The following is a 21,081-nucleotide window of genomic DNA, read 5'->3' on the forward strand; positions in this document are numbered from 1 at the left end:
AGGTTTCAAAAAGCTAAGTTGTTGTTACTCATCTAAAATAGATTTAGGTATACAGGCTACACAGTTAAAAGCAAGTGAAATGTGGCATGCTTACTAGTAATTTAGAGAAAAAGTAATTTGCATTTGAGATCAGTTTAAGTTGCTACTGACTTGACTCTGACATGCTTAACAAGTATAAGGAGCTGTTAAAAGGGGAAAACCATGGCAAATGCAAAAAAAAAAAAAAAAAAAGCTCTATAACACTCAGTTTAAAAAGTATGGCTTCCATTACGAAACTGCTGCAGCAGCAGAATAAATTTTTTTTTTCTTTGAAAAAGTGATAGTAAGGGCTGGAATGTGGATGACGTGGTCTTTTTTATTGAAAGCTGCAGATAAAAAAAAAATAAAATCAACTAAAAATTACATTACCATGTTAAAGGTTAAAAGGTATTTTAGTGATTATGTTTTCAAAGACTTTTATAGTGAAAAGCACAGCATGTTTATAGTGCTGCATTCAATTTTAAATTACTCACCTTTGCCCAATGAACTAATTATTAATACAGTGAGGAACAAGGCACATAGTTCCTATTTTGTACAGAACTGAAATGAATGAGTGCTGATTTGGCCAGCTTACAAGCTACACTTGGTGCCTCATAACATTTAAATTATACAAAATCTTTGGTTTGAGTGTAATTTTAGCTATCAGGTGTGTTAGATGATTCTCATTTCCATTTTTCTATTTTGTGCAGACACAAAAAAACATAGATTTGGCTTAATATGAGTCGAAATAATAATAAATATAGCTTTACAGCAATTACTTAACACTTCAGTCTGCAAAGTTTAATGCAAATAAATGGGACACAGAAGTTGGCTAAAGAATTATTAGGCATTAGTATAATTCCAGCTAAACATGAACTGTAATGGCAGACGATTAATGTTTCAATGCATCTTCCTGGGAAGTGAGCTAACAAAACTCATTGGCAGCAAGCTTAAATTAGGTATCAGTAAGGATAATGCAGCCATAATGACTGAAATAGCCAGAAAATTAAATATAATCATGTGCCATTAAGCACACTCTGGCTCCATTTTTACTACATTATTTCCTATAATTTGCCTTCTGTCTATTGAAGAAACCTAGCACTGCAATTTTCGTCACAATCATAAACAAGTCTAATTTTTTCACAATGAAGTCCCGTGAGATTAATGGGCGGTCACAGGTCACTATCTTCTGGCTAATCCCAAAGCGACCTAAGTAATAATTTAAAAATGATGAAAACGTAGCTTCAGAGTTTGTCACAGAGATCTTTAAGACGTAATTAGAATTTCACTCACTGGCAACCTGGTGTCTGATATGGAGATGCTGTTCACCCAGTCAGCATCCTGAGCACTAGGGTCTTAATAAGAAGGGCAGCAGGTCTAATCTCCAGTCCATTCCCCAGAGAGCTTTGCATTAAATGGACTGCATTAGGCTTCCATTCTCTGCATCATTGTATTTGTGCTGTTGAAAGAAAAGGAATCTTATTCAGGCCTCCAGTGTTTTTCCAGGCTCTGTTGTTATCGATCAAAACTGCAAGCATTTTTGCTTTCAGCATTATGCTGCTGCTATGCCATCCAGATGCGAGCAGGACAACGTGCCCTGAATTTTAAAAATAAGGAAAAACAAATAAAAAAATAGCAGCAAAAACTGTCACAAGCTACGGAGCGACAAGGCCCTTATTCAGAGTATCATATATACTACATATGATTCTAGCAGGTTTGTCCCTTAGGATTAGCAGAACTAATCAGGCTTGCTAGAAAAAGTCAATGAGCCATGTGCAAAGTGCAATAACCCAAGACAGCCCATCTGACCTGACTTCAATAAATTGAAAACCGGTTGCTAGGAGTTACTACACTTTACATATCATTAATATTCTTAGTAATAATAATGATATATGTAAAAATAACTACTAAAATGCCATGAAAAGTTTGAAGTTAATGTAATATCAGAATAATTTAAAATCCCACTAAAGACTAAAGTAGCCATTTTTAAAAGCATCATTAAGGAATGGTCTACTATTGGCAGCATTCACAAATACCTGCCTAAAAAAAATGCCATTCAACAATACCATTTAACATAGAACACTAATTTATAAGTCCATTTTCTCTCAGTCCTCTGGCAACGCTCTACCTGCTGATCCTGCCAGACTAAGCCATCCAAAGAAGCTTCCTTTGATGGTGTGACAATGATGCTGCACGGATCCTGAATTCAGAGCAGTGTTGCCACAGTCATGTAAGCTGTGCCTGCTTCCATCACAATGGAAAAATAACATGTTACAGGGGTTTGGTTATCAATGTTTTCACTGCTGATTCAGTCCTGTCCATTACTTTCTGGATTGGCAGTACTGAGTCTGTTGCTGAAACCTACCCACTGGGAGCTGCAAAGTTTGGGAGTGCATTTGGCTCAGTCTAAGCCAAAAATGTTTTTTTGTTAATTTATTGTCACATAGTAACTGGATTTGGTACAATAACTTTGGAATGGATTGTTTACAGGTAGATAGGAAGATTGACTCTGTCTCTTCTTTCCTTAGCTGTCCTGTGCTCAGCCTCTGCCTGCCTGCCTGCAAATTTAAAGAAATAGACTTTAAGTCCACTTTAGGATAAGCTGCAATGTAATACTGCATTAGCCAGCATATGGTATTTGGTAACGTTACCTGTGTATTTAACATTATACATAAATAAGAACATTTATCTTGAATCAGACAACTTTTTATTTCTTCACAGAACAGCTAGTGTTAGAAAAAAACCCCACTGTGGCCCTAATGGATTTCTAATTCACTATTGGCTACATAGACATATTTACTCTTTAACAAAATAATGACAGTGAGAGTGGATATTTAACCTCCACTTTCCCCTATCCTTAGAGTTGACACCTCTACCAGTGGTCTATCTGGCACTATGTGCTGTGCACAGTATTATATAATTTATACTTCCCTTTCTAGACCAAACTAAATATTTACACCTAGATACAGATAGCAACTATTACCTGCAGAGACATTTCATGCTGTAATTTACACCTACAGTGAGCACCTTCCATCCTTTTCAATAGTAACTGTAGAATACCTGAGGTGCTAATTATAGCTGGGGAAGATGATTCTACAGAATTGATCACATGCAAGTGTCAGTGAGGTCTATTACTGCAGGAAAAGAGTAAAGGTGATGGTAGAAGACAAAAAAACATGCATCACTTCACACATCACTGGTATTTTTTAAACAATGGGAATTGTAAGTTAGAAAGTTACAATGTTCACTAGAAAATCTTAACATCTTATTTCCCTTCTGTAAAAAAAATTCTTCCGGCTCACATTTTTTTATTGGGGAACTGAAGTTTCATTTTAAATATATGACCTCTGGTCATAAAAAGGTTTGTCTGCATCATACAATTAGTTCAAATTCCCCAAGTGTATTACATATTTAAATGAATGCCCTAAAGTTAATTTATAATGCATTTTAATGCATTGCAGGTTTGCTGGATCACCCAGCTTCACTGAGGAAAGTTTATCCTCTCCAACCTTGGAGAGCTTTAATCAATCAGGCCTAATGTGTTCAGAATTGTTTTAACACTTGCATGAAAATCTGAGAGGCTTCTTAGAGAGCAGCATACTCTCTTTATTACAGTACACAAGTGACAGTTGTAGATTTCACATTTGTAAACAAACTTCATGTGACCGCTTGAAGTTTGTTTACAAATGTGAGTGGTTTATTTGGTTCCTAATGAACATTTTAGGATGTGAACATTGTCAGTCACAGGGGAATACAGATTGTATTCCTCAAATATTTTTTGTAAAATAAATGAAAGTGGCCTGAAAGAGCCCCATCGTCTCTTAATATCTTCTAGTCTATTATGAAAAATTGTTTGTAAAAGATCCTCAGTAATCCCTTCTGAATAGCCATACTGCACTTCAGATGGTTTTCATTAGATTGTAAACTACTCTGAAGGACATCCGAGACATGAATATGGACTCCGTAAAGCACTGCAAGCTTTTATCAGTATTATAAAAATAATAACAACAAATGTCAGATTGATTAAAACATCGGTGTCATCTCATGATAGGAATACACATTTTTATTATCAATTACATTAGGAGTTTTGTTACTTACACTTTATGTGTCATTTCTTATATAAAACTATTTGTATAAATATAAAGTATAATTATAATATAATAAATATATTTATCTCAGTAATGAATTATTGCAAAGTAAAAAAAATGTACAAAAGTTTCGTAAAACCAACATTACCAACATTACCATACAAACATATTCTAGGCAATCAAAACAATAACATTTTAGCTGATTGAAAAGCAAGCTTGCCTTGACCGGTTTGAGCAATTTAAATAAATACAAATATATAAATAAAAAAACATTTCCATTTGGCCAGTCACAGTACTCAATTGCACGCTTGGGCATAGGGAATTGTGACTGACTGTGGTAATATCAACCATTTCAATCCTTTAAATTGCTTTGGAGTATGCATCCTGAGCAACAGCTGGTTAAACAAAAGGAAATGAATAACGGTAACAAAAAAAAAAGTAGGTTTGCACAGAACACAAGTAGGCATTTTAAGCATATTGAAAGGTTTTCTTTTAAAATAACTCATTGATTTGAATCACATTTAATGCTCCTGAGGCCTTGTAGCTACATGCACAGGAAGTAGAGGAAATATTGAGAAGGGATAAATAGCAGAAGAGCAGACAAATAAATGATTGTGTTCCTTTCCAAATGGATGTTTTTCACTACTTTCATAGAGAAATTATATTGCAGCTAACATATAATAAAGATTAGCGGCCTTGAGTTTGCAAAAGTCAGTCTAGATCAGTTAGAAATGTTAGTTACACTTGGAAAAATCTTTATAGTTGAACTTTTACAATTAGAAAAAGTTTTAAGATCAACTATATATAATGTTTCTGTGATATAAACCAAGGTCTAGGTCAATATAAAACATGAATCATTATTTCTACAGATATTATTTATTAACTACTGCTTTGTTTAAAGGACAACAGTACTTTTTAGTTCAGTTGATTTAAAATTGAATGTAAATCCCCCCCCCCCCCCCTTCCCTCAGTACAGCCTTCCTCATCCAATACTTACAGTACAAACTTCAGCCATCTTCATTGGGTGGTTCTGTGCCTGGTGCACGGCCATTGTAATTAAATTGCCCCCATGCTATACTGTTTTACTTAGCCATGGATGCCATGGCTTTGAGAATTGCTATGAATGAGCCCCAATACTGGCTTACAGCAGAATAATAAATATACATATCTGAAAGTATTGTGTTAAATGGGAAATTACCAAAAAATTGGTGTTGCCATTTTATGCACATGCAAATTTGTTTAACCACCTATTAGCTTTAATTCATTATATTTATTATATGCCTTTAGGGGATATTTCTCAGTTCTCTGTACCTATCACCTGTGGTCACTACTAGAATCCAACATCCATCCTTTTGGATGTTGGATTTCTTTGGCCGTCAAGTGTTGCCACTGTTGTTTAGAATTATAATGGTGTAACAATATTTTATCAACCAGTGTCCCATCGACAGCATTTCTCATAGGCTTTCGAACTTGACTAACACCTTTTGCTACCCAGAGGCTCATGAAGTATAATCCCAACTATTTACCTGGATATCTCTAGTGTCTTCGCAATTGTTCTGACCAATGTTTTCCAAAATCAGGAACATCTCAGATAATCAACCTCCCAGATCTTGCAACATCTAACAGTATCAGTCTCAGTCTGACCACAATAAATGTTGTTAAAAAATGAAAGTATTTATATAGAGTGTGCATAGATTTGTACTCACAGTTTGCACGGTTCTAGAAAGAGACTGTTATTTCTATATATATATCTATATATATATGTTACCCTCCAAGCTACATAAAATTGCCCTTTTTAATTCTGTACATTTTTGTTCAGTTTCAATTAGCACAATATTTCTGAGACATATGTTTTTTTTCATGCCACTTTGCATGGATTTTAATATTTTTCTCTAATTACTTTATTAGTGTTAAGATATGGAGCATTTTGAATCCAACATTTTTGGGCCAATTCAACTAAACAGATCTAGAACCCAACTGGGGCAAAGTCTTGCAACACTATTTTCTAGTTTCTGGGAAAACCATTAAGAAAACTCACGGCTTTAATTAAACAACTTACCATGGAATGTCCTACCATATAATTTTTCCACTAAATTAACTCCAATGGACATACATTTAAAGCTACTTTAAAGAAGAGTGCGTTTATTTTTGTGCTTGATTGCTTAGAAAACATTGGTCAGAACTTTCTAAAGAATAGAGCTTGAGATGGAAAACATAATTTCAATACTAATCCATTAACTTGCCATACAGAAAGAGAGATTAAATCAGCAATTGTTCTTTAGCATACTACAAAAAACCCTATCAACATGAAAACAATGGAATAATAATCTTGCATTACCTAGTTTTAATGAAGAGTGAAAACATGAATTTTAATCTAATGAAACATCAAAGCGCAGCGGATATTTTTAGATGCACTGAAACTAAATTGGAGGAAGTCGACCACATTACAGCCATTTGCTCATCACTTGCAATGCAAAATGTAATGGTACCAAGAGCGGAAAGCAAATGTGTTTTTCACTGCTGCTTGGGGGGGATCTTTGATGATTCAGTATGAGAAAACTAATTAACGCCTCTCACAGGAAATGTAGTTACAACGCACTTCTATGCAATTTAGAAGGAACTTGCTCTCAACCTAGTTATCGGAATATAAAAGATGATGTGTAAAGCTTGCCACTGACAATTATTTTAAAACAATAACTATTATAAAAATTTGAACCAATATATTGTCTATGCCTATTGGAATATGTTCACTATTCAAAAATATTAGTGAAAACGTTCTTCTCTGCCAGACTAATTTCCTACCCTAGATTTGGTGATAAACTATCTAATATTACATCACAGGCTAGCCAATTTTAGAGGGTAATATCAGCAAATACTAGTAATTAAATGTTTTGCAGAATTCAGAATAATAATTATCATACAAACCATTAACAAACAGATTTTCATGTTAGTTTGAAGGTTTAAGAGAACAGATTTACTGAAAGTTCCAAAGTTATAGTCTTACCCCTTGCAGCTGCTATAATATTCAAGCAGCAGACCAACAGCATGGTTGTTTCATCTAGGCCCTGTTCACCTTTTAGTATGTTGTAGGTGCAGACAAATATAAATATTTTTTGATTTAATACTCCACAGATTCTATTCAATATTTTTACATTCCAACATAAGTCTAGAAGAAAAGCAAGACATAAGTAAAGATAAGGAGGCTTAGAAAAGAAAAGTGAAACAAAACTCATATTAGAGTTTAGGCTGTTCACAAGGTGACATTTCACCTTGCAGGAATGCCCAATCATTTGCAAGGAATAAAAAAAAAAACAGGATATTTTATTGCAAATGGCTAATATCATCACAATTTCACCTTATTCACAAAGTTAATTATCCTTTACGGAGTGATAGTTCCCTCTGCTAAGTGAACAGCCTAAACCCATACGGTAAATCAACCCCATTGCCTGGAATGGACAAACATAATTCTTCTTGGGACATGTTTCATTCATTCAGCTTTGAAATCAGCCTGACGAAATCAATTTTTGACCATGTGACTGTAATTTTCAAATTTTATTGGTTCAGCTGAAAATTTCTTCCCTTTTAAAAATAAGAAAACAAATTCTGATGTGTTAAGTTTGTGAGACAATTCTACACGCCTAGACAAACAAGGTAGAACAGACTTTTTCTACTTATAAATATAATTATTTTGGACACATTGAAAGGTCCATAAATGCCGGTTTTGTCATTCCTGACTCTAGGATGGTAAGTTGCTCATAAGGCTGTAACATGTTTTAGATACAAAATGTGCATTAACGTTGGCAATAAATCTAAATACTATATACCAATCTAACGTTGGTAATAAATCTACACTACAAGATTGCATTCTTACATACTAAACTTTGAGGACAACCTCAAAATTAAATAGGGACTGATAGAATTTTTGATGAAAAAAATCTGAGCTTCTTAGGAAAAAAAAAGTCTGAATACAGCAGGTATTTTAGAAAGATCAAAAAAGGAAGAATAAAATATTATCTGAAAGATATCTTTAAAGGGATTAGATATCAAAGCAAAATTGTAGATATTGTATGAGCTTTGAAGTATCAGGTTTCAAATATGCTTGATGATAAATGCAGTTTAGAAGTGTTAAATAGAAAACATGCAGTCTGTCAGAGTTTAATATGTGCACATTTATATTTCAACATCTGTTGAAAATAAAACAAATAGAAACATCAGGATAAATTAAATCGGTAGACTGTCACCAATCATACAAATACTTGCTGGGATTTCTTTGTTTAAAGTCTTCCAGACCCTTGACAAGGAACCATTGGCTCCTCTAAAGTTCTTCCAATGTCACAACCACTATATTTACCAGTGTTGTCCCGGTAAACCATGATAACCGCTGTTGATTACTAGATTGCTAATAGATAATATTACTACAGGAGGAATAGTTTACATGGCCCCGTTTTTAAATCACGAACATAATGTAGTCCTCCTTGCCTAGGAATCCCTAAACTTTTTTTTCCTACCACCTCTGCTGCCAGAAATAATACCAAGTAAAATTGTGCTGAACAAAAATATTAATGGGAGTGTTGCCACTTTAAACAAGCTGCTAACAACCTTTGAACAAGCTTCGAGTAGTGCTCAAACTTTTTGAAAGCCTGTTGAAGTTTGCTAACAGCCTGTTTTAAGTCAAGACACTGCCATTAACATCTGTTTTGATATCCCCAAACTGGAGCTGAAGGGTACTTTCGGTGGTGTATGTTAATTTTTTTTTGTTTTGGTACACCACTGTCAAACCTGGGGCTCCATTCCTCGTCCTGTCCTGCTGACAACATTTAAAAGTTAAAAAAATTTTTTTTTTAACAGCAACAGAGACAGAAATAGGAATGCTCTGTATAAGAGTAGGTATAAATCTAATTCTTTTTCTATCATCAGACTTATTGTCTGATGAAACATTTAAACATTAGTAGGACATAAAGTTAGGATAAATCCCCTTAATCCCAAATAAATTGACCACTCAATCAATAGGGGAAAAAGATCTAGGTTGGGAATTCACTTTAACTGTGTAGCAGAATAGTTAATTTCTATGTGACAAAATGACATTTTGGATATTTTTGACATTTTTGAAAATCACTCTGCTACTTACTTCATAAAACCAAATGATTTTAAAAGACTGCATTAAGTTACCCATAAAAGTGAGCTATTTAATGTATACTAATTAACAAAGAGAAGTAAATACAATTATTCTAAAAAAAATCAAAGTAATGGAACATTTCAGAGATGTTGCATGACAATGTTGCATGAAAATCTTTTTCTGCAATATGACAAAAATAGCAGGAATGAACAGTGGTGGAATGGAAAAAGAGAGCTTGATACAGAAAACATGGTTTAAAAAAGCCAGTGGCATGAATGTTGTAAAACTCTGTAGGCACAAGTACAAGGTAGATGAAAAAAGGTTTTGTAGGTTTACAATGCACTATATATTGAGTATGACAAACATTCACACACGCTGCAAAGTTTGTCTGTTAATCAATACTCTGTGAAGTTGTGCTTGACAACAGTCCCATGGCAAATACCAGTTGTGTCATGGGACAGAGTCTTCACAGAATATTAAATATGGCCTGAGAACAAGAACCTGGCGGAGAGAGAAAAATGTGAACTGTATTCTTTTGTCTGGATTTGGCATCAGAAATATTCTTCCCTAGCTGGTGCTCAGGTTTATTTTTATTTATTTACCTACTAGTCATTAAAAAATGTCTGTTCTTCTATAAGTTGTCAAAATTCAGACTCTCCTGCAAGGTGCATCTCGCCCTGTGACCCCCACCACAGCAGGTGGAGGAAAAATAATGACTGTCTGAATGTCTGTTTAACCCATTCATTCAATTAGTTTGCCATAATACTAGCAGACAATATCTGGCAGACCAAAAGAAAAACAAGGCTGTACCCCTTACTGGTTACTAAGAGGTACTCAAAGAGGTCTCAAAGCAGGAATCACCAATCCTTTGGGTCGTTCACAGTCACGTATAATAATTAAAAGGTTCAATGCTGCATCTTGATTTTACATTCTTTAACCCCCTGACTTTGTCATGGAAATCCAAGGTTTACGTTTGTGATAAACAAGACTGTAAAGAACCCACCCCCAAGAAGAGCCCCCAATATTGTTTCTCAACTTCCCTGTTCCTTTACAGAGACTGGGACTACATTAATCTGCACAGATGGCAGGAGACATTAGGGGTCTAAGCCACTGTACAATACTATTGCATAGGGGGCTCTTTATCACCCTTAGACTAATATTAAGTGGGGAAAAAGAGCGAATATAAATTATGCTTGTCTGCATGAATTAAAACTATTTTTTTTTTTTACTTAAAATTTGGTTTTGAAAAACACTACTGCAAATATGTGCACTTCCAATATTTTTTTCCATAGTCCCTGCTTTCAGAAAATATAGAATGTTTGGAGGTTTTATAAAATATACAGGTCTAAAATGGGCATTTTACAATGAGTGCAAAAAATGATGGGAAAAAAAGTGCACTGGCAGCAAGAAACAAAAAAACATTTTAAACAAGGCAATCCTGCTGCCCACCAATCCTAACTTCACTCACTTGCAAAGCTACAAAGGAGGGTGGAATCTTGCAGAGCTTACTAACATTTGCTGTATATGGCCCAATCCTGTATAGGACATTTACTGCTTGAATTTTAACAATGATTTGTCCATTACTTCTACACAGGAACTACAAAGCTAATTCTCTATGAGCTCTTAAAATCTAAAATCTTGATTTGCATTTGCCCCTTTCTATTGTGTTACCTCAAACCTACACAGGGACCAACTGGCAAATACAAGCAAAATGAGGTAGACTAATGTGCTTGGATTTATTTGCAGGTTATAAATATTTCCAGGGTCTTAACTATCCTCCTCCGTAAAAAGCATCCCGCTTGGACAAGACATACAATGCTAAAAAGATCTTAAAAATTAAAAATGCTTTTACTAAAACAGTCACTGGGCAGCTATATCCAGATCTATCCCATCTATATACAGCCTTCGTTACATCCAAGCTAAAGATGGCTAATGTGAATTAATTTCCCAGCATTCACTAATAACTAAAATGTCACGTTTGGGTGAAATGCCTACACCATACACTACGGAACTATAGATGTAAAACTTTATATATGCATTTTTGTAACATTGGAGTTGATTTACTAAAAGAGTTTTGGCTATTCACTTAGATCAGTGAATTAACATTTGCAAAGGAAATGTTCATTTAGTTTAGTGATTGCAGTGAAAATTCCCATTGATATGAAAACCTATGTGCATGAAAATGTAAATACGATTTTTTTTTTGCATGAACATTATTGGATGGTTGAAGTCTGCAACCAACTTTGAAGACCCAACCACTTTTACTAAAATAAGTAATCATACCTTTGCAAAGTGATGGCTTACTTTGCTAAAGAAACAGCATAACATTCTTAAAAATGAATCCCATTTTTTTGCATTTGCAAGTAGCACAGTGAATAAGTTGTGCTGTATAATAAAATTAGTCTAGGAAAAGATATAATACAGAAATCCAAATCCTGACTGTATTGGTAAAAACAGAAACTAGGGTCATATAGATCAATACAACCCACTATATGTGGGGTATGGGGAGAACGTTTTCAAATGGTATACATGGAAATTTATAGGCAGTGCAAAAATTAAAGCAAAAGCAATTCTTCAGGGAATGCAATACAGAATCTTTTTGCTATGTTTACAAATAAATAGGATGCCTGTGGCAGAGTTCATGGGTTCTACCGATATTTTTATAATATTTATGATTTAAATGCATGGTATAGACTATGGCATAGACTAACAGGCCTTCTGTGTAAAAACTGGCATTGCTTAGAAAAAATTCTTTTTTTGTAAATGTATCCATGACAAAAGTGCAAAAAGCATATGTCAAGGCAAAACAATAGGAAATATTTGTAAGTCCTCCTGTGGGACAAAAACAGACTGTGGACTGAGACCGCCTTGCCCAGTGTCTACCACCAAACTACACAACTTTTCCAGCAACTCCTGATTTCTACACCATTAGGGCTAATTAGTAGGTAGTCCAAGATGAGAATTAGGAAGGTTTTTTGCGATAACACAGAAGTATAAAAAGGACAAAATGAACCTCAGAATTAATCTAATCAGATCAAAAGGGTGTTTTGACTTTTTAATCAGATATAGCAAAATGCTTACAAGAGAATATTAAACAGATTAAAAGGAAACAGATTAAAAAGGAACCAATAAGAGAAGTTTATTGTTGAGGTATACATAAACTACCTCAAACTCACTGCATTTTAAAATTATAAACACACACAGACTTTATCTATGTAGCGTATGTCCTTAAAAATTTACCAAGTACACAGGTTATGTATTGTATCTAATTGCTCAAAGGGGTAACCTTTGATCTTCACATGTCAGTTAAAGCAAAAACACTTTATTATAAAATTAGTTCGTATATAACCCCAATAAGTACTTAAATAACTCTAATCAGCCCTCATGAACTAATCCTTCACTTCTTCCTCTAATTTTTTTAAAATACATTTTTTTCATTAATTGTTTTATTTCGTATGTTAAATGATTAAAAAATCAGTAACACTACAAATAATAAATGCCTTTTAATTGTTTTCAATATGTGCAAAATAATATTTTCTGAATGAATGTAACATCTTGAGAATATTTGATTCAAAGAGAAAATTGTCTAAGAGCATTCACTCAGAAAAAAGCATTATACATAAAATCCAAAGATAATAAAGATACCATTATTTAAAGTTTTTACTGCTGTTTGTCTTCAAATTGCAATTACTTTGTAATCTAAAGTAATAGGAACATATTTGCCAACTCAATAGGCCCATAGCAGAAATATACAAATTGCTCTAGTCCATATGGGGTACAAAGTGTAGCCTTGAAGTTAGACCTAATAACAAAATAAAACTAAATCAAAGAATGACATATAGGGGCTAGTAGACATACAGCAGCTATCTTATGGTGTCTTTCTCGAGTCAGGAATAGGTTCACTTTAAAATCACTTGTCGGTACTAGATGCATATTTGGCTATCATTATTTCAGTAATTGTAGCCATAGTCACACTATTTCTTATAAATTCAATCATCTCTTTTTTATCATTTTAAATAGTAAAATAATCTTATAGCAAATGGAAAATTCTCATCTCTGAAAAAGCCTTGTAGGTGCAATCAAAGTTTCTTGAAAACACAATAAATCACAATTCATGTCTCAAAAATACATACATTAGCGCAAACCAGTATGAAATTCAATATTACATTTACATTGAAATACAGTTTAAAAATGATGCCTAAAAGTGTAGAAAAGTTCAGAGACACTAATCATTAACTCCAGATTTTACTAGTAAAATCCATCATCTTTTATAGGACTTTTTATATATGCAATAACCTGGATTCAGCTACCTTGAAGGTCTTTCTTCAACAAACAACATTTTTACAGCACACATAAATTGAGTTTTTTTTGGTATTTGCCTCATTTCAAATGTAAATTATTAGAAACTAAATTAGGTTAGGCAACTGCAGAGTAGCATTTTGCTTTATTTGACAAACTAAATGCATTATTTTCAGACAGAATGCTTACAGGTTACAGTCTGCAAAGTGCTGTACCGAGGCTTCATCAGTCAAGAATATATTATATGCTGAGCACATTTTTAAGAAATAAAGTCTATACACCATGATACAAAATGTGTGCTGTACCATTGAAAATACAAAGCAATAATAGCCTACTTGGATAGATATAAAAAAATGTTTATATAAGCTAATGTTCATAATAAGGGTCAAATGTAAACTGATGATTTTGTCACCATTTTTACCAACATGCTAAAATGAAAAATTTTGACATAAAATTTTACCTAAAACTTATATAATAATAAAACTTTTATAAAAGCAGGCTTGTTAGGATGATTCTTAAAAAGCCATGTAGAAGTGCATTATGCTGGAAGCTGCAGTTCAGTGAGTTGAATGTGCCATTTGAACGTGCCTCCTACCACATAGTACTGCATAAAAAGAAGTACATGAACTTTTTTGTTTACCATTGAATAGCAGGGCAAATATAACACGATGCATTGCAGAAAGATGCACTGCTATTTTGCTGGCAAGGTGAGGAGCACCAATGCTTTGTACTGAGCCATAACTATCATACTGCCTGTCTGTTTCTGCCACACTTCCCCATGAGCCATCCGGCTGCTATGTGCCCCACACCTATCTACCCCCACAACCTGCCCTGACCTCTTGCTTGGACCCGAATTTTGCTGCCTACTGCCAGCTCCAACCCCTTCTCATTGCCTGTCTCCACACTGAAGCTTCTCCTTTCTCTTCAGGCAGGATGTCCCCAAAGCCCAGGACCTGGTGACACCTAGACCCACTGGCCCATCCCCCCTTACGAGGTGCCTGGTAAAGACTCTGCACCTTAAGTGATACCAAGCTGCATGCCTGAGGAGACCCTGACACACAACATATGCATTGTTGCACAGAGGTGAAGAAAAGGAAGATACCTACTTTTCCTTTAGTCTATATCCACTGGAACTAACAAAGCTTAGAGAGCTAAGAAAAGATTCAATATTTCCAGGTACAGTTGACATCAGAAATTTAGATACACTTAAAGCCTGATTTATTAAAGCTCTCTGAGACTGGAGAAGATCATGTGAGAACCTGAGTTATCCAGCAAACCTGAAATAGATTACTTAAAAAGCATTTAACATTAGTTTGCAATTGTTTTAAATCATGAACCAAATTCATTAAAGGTTTGCTAAATCACCCAGGTTGTCCCATGATAGTCAATCTTCTCCAGTCCCAGAGAGCTTTCATGAACCCGACCCTTAGAGTGAAGATTTTATAATTTACATTATTACACCATAACAAATTTTATTATAACAAGCTTTAAATTTGGCATATTGTTTAGACATATACTTTGTGCAGGGTATAAGTAATCTCTTCCAACAATGTTCACAGACAGCTTTTTTACCTTTTATTGACTTTTTTTGTTGTTCTTAAGAGTTCTAAGTCCATTTCCCTCACTATTTTCACTGTTGAGAAACCAGAAAAACGTAATTCTGGGAAATTCCTGCGCGGAACCCTAGACCTACAGCTCATCTTCCATCAGGAACTCAGCACATACTGGAAATGGGTTGCTTACAACAACTTTCAACTTGGTTTCACTGACTAGTCATGAGGGAGGACAGACCAGCGTAATATCCATAACTATGCCACAATAGGAATTTAGAGTTTAGTACACAAATCCTGAAAGCTCTGTGTTCTAAATCACAGTTTGCTTGCTCTTTCATCACTGGAAATGTGTGAGACCAAACTTATGAATACACCCTCTGCATTGTGATTACTGAAGAGTTTAGAGTAGATGCTACTTTTAAATTACAAAACCCAATTCCGAAAGTGGTGAATGTAGAATACTGTATTTACAATAGGAGCTTGAGTAAGTTATATTTTTATACATTCTAATACTTTACACAGTAATAATTTCTTTCAACAAACAAAAACAATCAATAGCACGTAAAAAATAAAAAAAAGGGGCCTACATTACTTTGGCTTAGTAAAAGTTATATCCAAACCATCTCTGGAGCTACATTTATGAATAGATAGCTTGCTAAAATCCTCAAAAAACTTTGTTTGATTTGGTATATTTAAAAGCATTAATCAAAATGTTACAGACTCTTTAAAGTTACTTTAAGCCAGCATCAATCCAAAGCAGGGCCCTTAGATGTGATTAATATGGTAAATATAAAGAAAATGAATAAAAATTAAATGCCTTGAAGAAAGGTTGTATTATTTTATAACATTTTTTATATGTTTAGGACGAAAAATGTCAAATTATTTTGCCCTATATGAAATAGTTTCAAATGTACCATTTGTAGGTAGATAATGTGCTTTAAAACATTTTTTAACTACCTGTATAAAAAGCTGAATAACCAAAGCACAAATAACAGATCTATCTAATCAAAAGACTGTCTCATTCTCTCTTAAACCAAACCCCCAAGAAATATTTAATATTCATTGTTCTAAGACTCAATTTATGGAGGTGTAAGTATCTTAACAGGCAGAAAATGACAGTGAAAACTCTCACAAGACTTCGAAAGTTGTGAGAAAAAAAAATTAAAAAGCAATTGCTTTCTAAAGTTAGTCTATTAAAAAAAAGCAATTCAAAAACACACTCCTACGGAGAATATACTGATTACATGTGAGTGAAATTAGCTACTTTGATACTGGACTTTATAAAGTTATTTTGAACTATATTTTTTTATACACAAACATAATTCAATCCTAAAATAATTGTTAATTTTACCTGTAATTTGAAATAAACTAAAATGAGGGGGCTGGGGGTTCAACAGGAAAACTTGCCATAAAGTACGTATGAATACGTACGTGCCTGAATATTGTAGCAATTTCTCAGGATGGTTTTTTTCTGTTTTTGCAGCTTAAGGTTGGCTTGTTTCACCTGCATGGAGAGCTTCTTTGACCGCATGTTGTCTGTTCACAGCAAAATCTTCCACATACAAGCAGCAGTCCCCCCCAAAATCATCCCCAGGCCTTTTATCTACTACATTGATAATGACATAACGAAGAATTGCCCACACCAGCCCATGAAATAGCCTTTAGGTCAATTGTCCAACTATTTTAAGCCCCTGAAATGAAGTGATTGTGTTAAAAAAAGGCTTTAGGTTCCTCACATTTTTATGCAATTATTTTGATCAACCCACTGAATTAACGCTGAAAGTCTGCAGTTCAACTGCATCTGAGTTGTTTCAAAATTAATTAATAATAATTTTTTTATAATAAAATTAATTGTGGTAATGTACAGAACCAAAATTAGAAGACAGTTGTCTCTGTCCAAATATTTATGGCCCTAACTGTATATTCTTATCAATCTTTGCTCCCTTAAATCACACCTTTGTTATGGTGAAGTGTATGTTAAGTTTGTATTTGTGCATCAGATGCTGGCAACTAGTTTGTGTCTGAATCCTTTACATCTGTGCTAACAATGAGTGCTCTTCCTTGTCAGTCTACAGCATCTGGTGCCATGTTCACAGTAGTTTCTCCTAGTGCCAGATTTTGCATTATCCCAAAACAGACTTCCACTTTTCTGCATATTGCAGATGCTGAGAGTTTACAATGTACTGAACATTTATAGTAAGCGTGAGTGTAGTTTAGTAGTGTTAGTTTAAAGCAGACAAGACATACAAATTCACTTCTGCTTAAAAAAATGTTTCCTGAGTTCAGTTTTGCTTTAATAACTCAGCTACATACAAGTAAAAATGTTAAAAAGTGCTGTACATTAATGTATATACATGTGTGACATATAGCACTGCATGAAAACAACATTTAAACATAAACTTATGCTTACCAAAATCATCTGAAAAAGGTACGAAACCAGATTGCTGTCTTCAATGTCCCTACAACAAATAAAAGTTGACATAAGAATACCATGTAAATACATTCTGTTTTAGGAAGACTATGGAGTGGTGTCTGGTCCCTTGTAGCCCACTGCACTATTACTTATATATGGTTATACACTACATGAATTAATGTAAATATTCCCCTATAAGTTATATAAAACAATAGATATGTTCACATAATGCATTTTATAATGATAATATTTGGTTTGAGTTGCTCTGTATCCAGAGGGACACTGTTGCTTACATTTATGTATAGTATACCTTTTTACCAGCTTTCACACCATTTATAGAACCATTTTACAAAGGTTCTGTTAAGATTTTACAAAAGAAAAATCAATACTTTGTTGAATTAATGCTTTTACGGTTCACTCCAGCAGTCTAGATAAATTAATCAACCATTACCTCAAGTTGCTCTGACAAGAAAAAAATTCCATTGAGTAACTGCAAACACACCTTTTTGGATTTATTATTGTAGTGCAGTCAGGATGCATATACAGGTAGTCCCCGGGTTACATACGAGATAGGGACTGTAGGTTTGTTCTTAAGTTGAATTTGTATGTCGGAACATGTACATTACTTTAATAAATGCAATTAGGACAGATGTTTGTCTCAACATATTATTAGACAGCATGGTGTCAGTTACTGTATAAAATACTCACTGTGAGTTAATCACAAATGAAGCAAGAAAAAAAACAACTTTATCAGCCTAGACATTCATTAACTTCTGGCGCAAGCTGGGCTTTGATATGCAAAAGGAAACAATTGCAGAGTTTGTCTTGGTCATTAAAGAGTTACAAGAGTTTTGCAGAGAGATCACCCACAACCTCAGCTGTGTTTAGCAAAAGATTTCTTTTGGAAGTCATGCAAACCGTGCCTCCTCCCTCCCTATCAAGCCTCCATCTTGCACAGGAGCGAGCAGGGAAGCCCCATTCGTGTCTAGGAATCAATCGTCCGCATGTTGGATGTCCTTAACTCAGGGACTACCCGCATAGTATTAAACATGCTTGCTTTTCTAAGCCTGTTAGATGACCCAGGGAATGAGGTAACTGCCCCCCTTGTGGAAAGAAAGCAAGCAAGGCAAGGAAGCAAGTAGGTTGGTAGGGGCAGACCTTTAAACCACTTTGTTCTGCACAGGCTAGTTAAGCCACCATTTAACCTGCCAGTGTGTTTTTAAAACATGAAAGGTATCCAGAGGTCCCTGAGAAAACCCTCACTGTGCTGATGCAGAATAAGTCTTTGGTATTTTTCAACCTAGGACCCAGAATATTGAGGAGAAGATGGTAACTATCTAGTTTTCCTGCTGCCACCAACTGCAAAGATTTACAATATTCTAGTTATTTGCCTAAGGATCTAATCTAGATATGTGCCTCCAAATCTAGCAAAATATTATTTGTCATCATAAATGAAGGAAAATAGTATCACCACAAGTGCAAATACAAAGTGCAGTTGTTGACAGGAATTCATTATATACAACATTGTAGCTACACAGAGTAGAAATCAATGCAAACTTGTGTGCATCTGCAGCAATTACTCCTAATCAAAATGCGTTACCTTAAACATTATTCATCAGAAGCCATCATTATTGATAAATCAGACACTAAATTTCAATCTTTAACTAGATACCTTGAGGGTTGTTGAGGTAAAACCCTTTGCTGACAATTGTCATTTCCACTTTGTACTTCAAAGACAGAAGCAGATAGACAAAATACCATGCCAATTGTATAAAAGATCTCCTTCAGGTGTCTTGTGGCTTAATCACGTTTTTATTTTTGAGCTTCTCCATGAATCCCTTTTCCCTGACTGTGATTTAAAGGAAACAGCCCAACAGAATCATGTGACATGGTTTAAGAAGACAATATTACAATACTTTCACAATTTACTTTATAAATTAGGATTTGCACAGCATGTATTAAGGGCAACTGAACTGAACATTGCCTTTTAGATAATGGGCTTCTCTTGAATGGATGATATGGGTATGGGTATGGGGTATATATAAATATGGTATATAAACCATATATATGGTTTCTTTCATGAATGTTCCAGTGATGAAGATCGACACAAGCAAGTCAAACTTTTCTATTTTCTCATAGGCAATAATCATCAGGCATGAATTAATTTAAAAAATGGTTTAAAAACAGGACAGTTTTGGTTTACCCTACTTTTATACTGCTAGCTACATTTAGTTTTATTAGGATGCAGCTGCTAAACTGGGCAGAAACAAAAAAAAAAAAGGGATCATTAAAAAAAAAAACTAGAAGAATAACTATGAACAGCAGAAAGCACACTTAAACCAGTATGAAAACATGTCAAATGATGGGGCTCAAAGGAAATTTGGGGTACATTGTGCAAACTGTTTGGAATTTCCAAATGTTGTTTCCACTTAATGGACGAATTAAAATTTCCAAATGTTATTTTCACTTAATGAATAGATTGGAATGTTAAGATGGTAAACAAATTAACCCATAAGGGTTAAGACATCGAGGATATCTTCAACAAGGTGATAAAAGTATAATGGAGAAAAGAGATTGTATGATGTATGATGTTTTTTCCTGTATGTACTTAATCACCATGTTAAGATTCTCTTTGCCAGTGCCAGATTTAAAAATCTGCACAACAATTCAATGCATATAAAATACAGTACTTGTATGGATTGCTAGTATCACTTCTTGGGGGGAAAAAAATCAATTGTGCAAATTTTTTTAAAATAAGTTTTAATTTCCTATTGTTCAACCCCTTTTGAGCCAGTGCTAAAACATGTCTGCAGTGTTCCACACCTCCATCCCAATCCCAAAAACTAAATAGGAATATTTATCCTAACCCAGCCCCACTACTAGCCTAGCTTCAAAAATGTTTATTAACCTAATTTACATAAATATTTTGGATTAAGTATTTTGTCCAAAAGCTACTAGTTCTAGACCAAGAGCTCCAAGTTCTCCACACTTCATTCTAAAAACTCATAATCCATACTTTACCATTTTTCCATACAAGACCAGTTTTTCCCTGAATTAAAAAACTGCATTTTTGTAATAAAAAAGGAGTTTAATTATGAACACCTACAGGTGATTCTCCTGTCTATAACGTGTCAAATAAAGTGCCCTACAAAACAATAACAATAATTTAAAGATGACTTTTAGCCTTACATGCCTATAGGGTTACTAGCAGACTGAAACTGTAGTTTTCTATTCTTGGCATTTTACAAAACGAGCCTTAGAAGTCGCCCAAAGTTCAGGACTAGAAGAGTCACTCCCTACCACTGATGTGATCATTCAGTTTTAATGTGAATGAAATATCTAAAGGTTCAGGATCATTCCAAATCATTGCAATGTTTGGACCGTTAAGGTCATGTTGTTTGATAGCCTGAGCCAACTGTTCCCTGTTGCCCTAACTGGCACATATCTGCCATGTTCTACATGCCTAAATAACGTTGTTTTACTACTGCATAGTGACATCTCACCTTGCTAGACAAAGATAAAGTATATGTTGTTTCTGTTTTATGGGGGCTGCCATTTTGCTTTCTTTAAAAATTGAAAATTACATTTCCTCCA

The 21,081-nt window shown here is 34.4% G+C and overlaps 1 protein-coding gene across 1 annotated transcript in view; it reads right to left on the reverse strand.

Annotated features, from left to right (window-relative positions):
• ULK4 (unc-51 like kinase 4) overlaps nt 1–21,081 on the reverse strand; it is a 309,023-nt gene that overhangs the window by 122,475 nt on the left and 165,467 nt on the right. The window contains exon 31 of the mRNA XM_072412276.1: nt 17,485–17,533. Within this exon, the coding sequence (XP_072268377.1) occupies nt 17,485–17,533 (49 nt within the window). The remainder of the gene's footprint in view (nt 1–17,484; nt 17,534–21,081) is intronic.

Source organism: Pyxicephalus adspersus, chromosome 5 (assembly GCF_032062135.1).
Source record: "Pyxicephalus adspersus chromosome 5, UCB_Pads_2.0, whole genome shotgun sequence".
Classification (NCBI taxonomy): domain Eukaryota; kingdom Metazoa; phylum Chordata; class Amphibia; order Anura; family Pyxicephalidae; genus Pyxicephalus; species Pyxicephalus adspersus.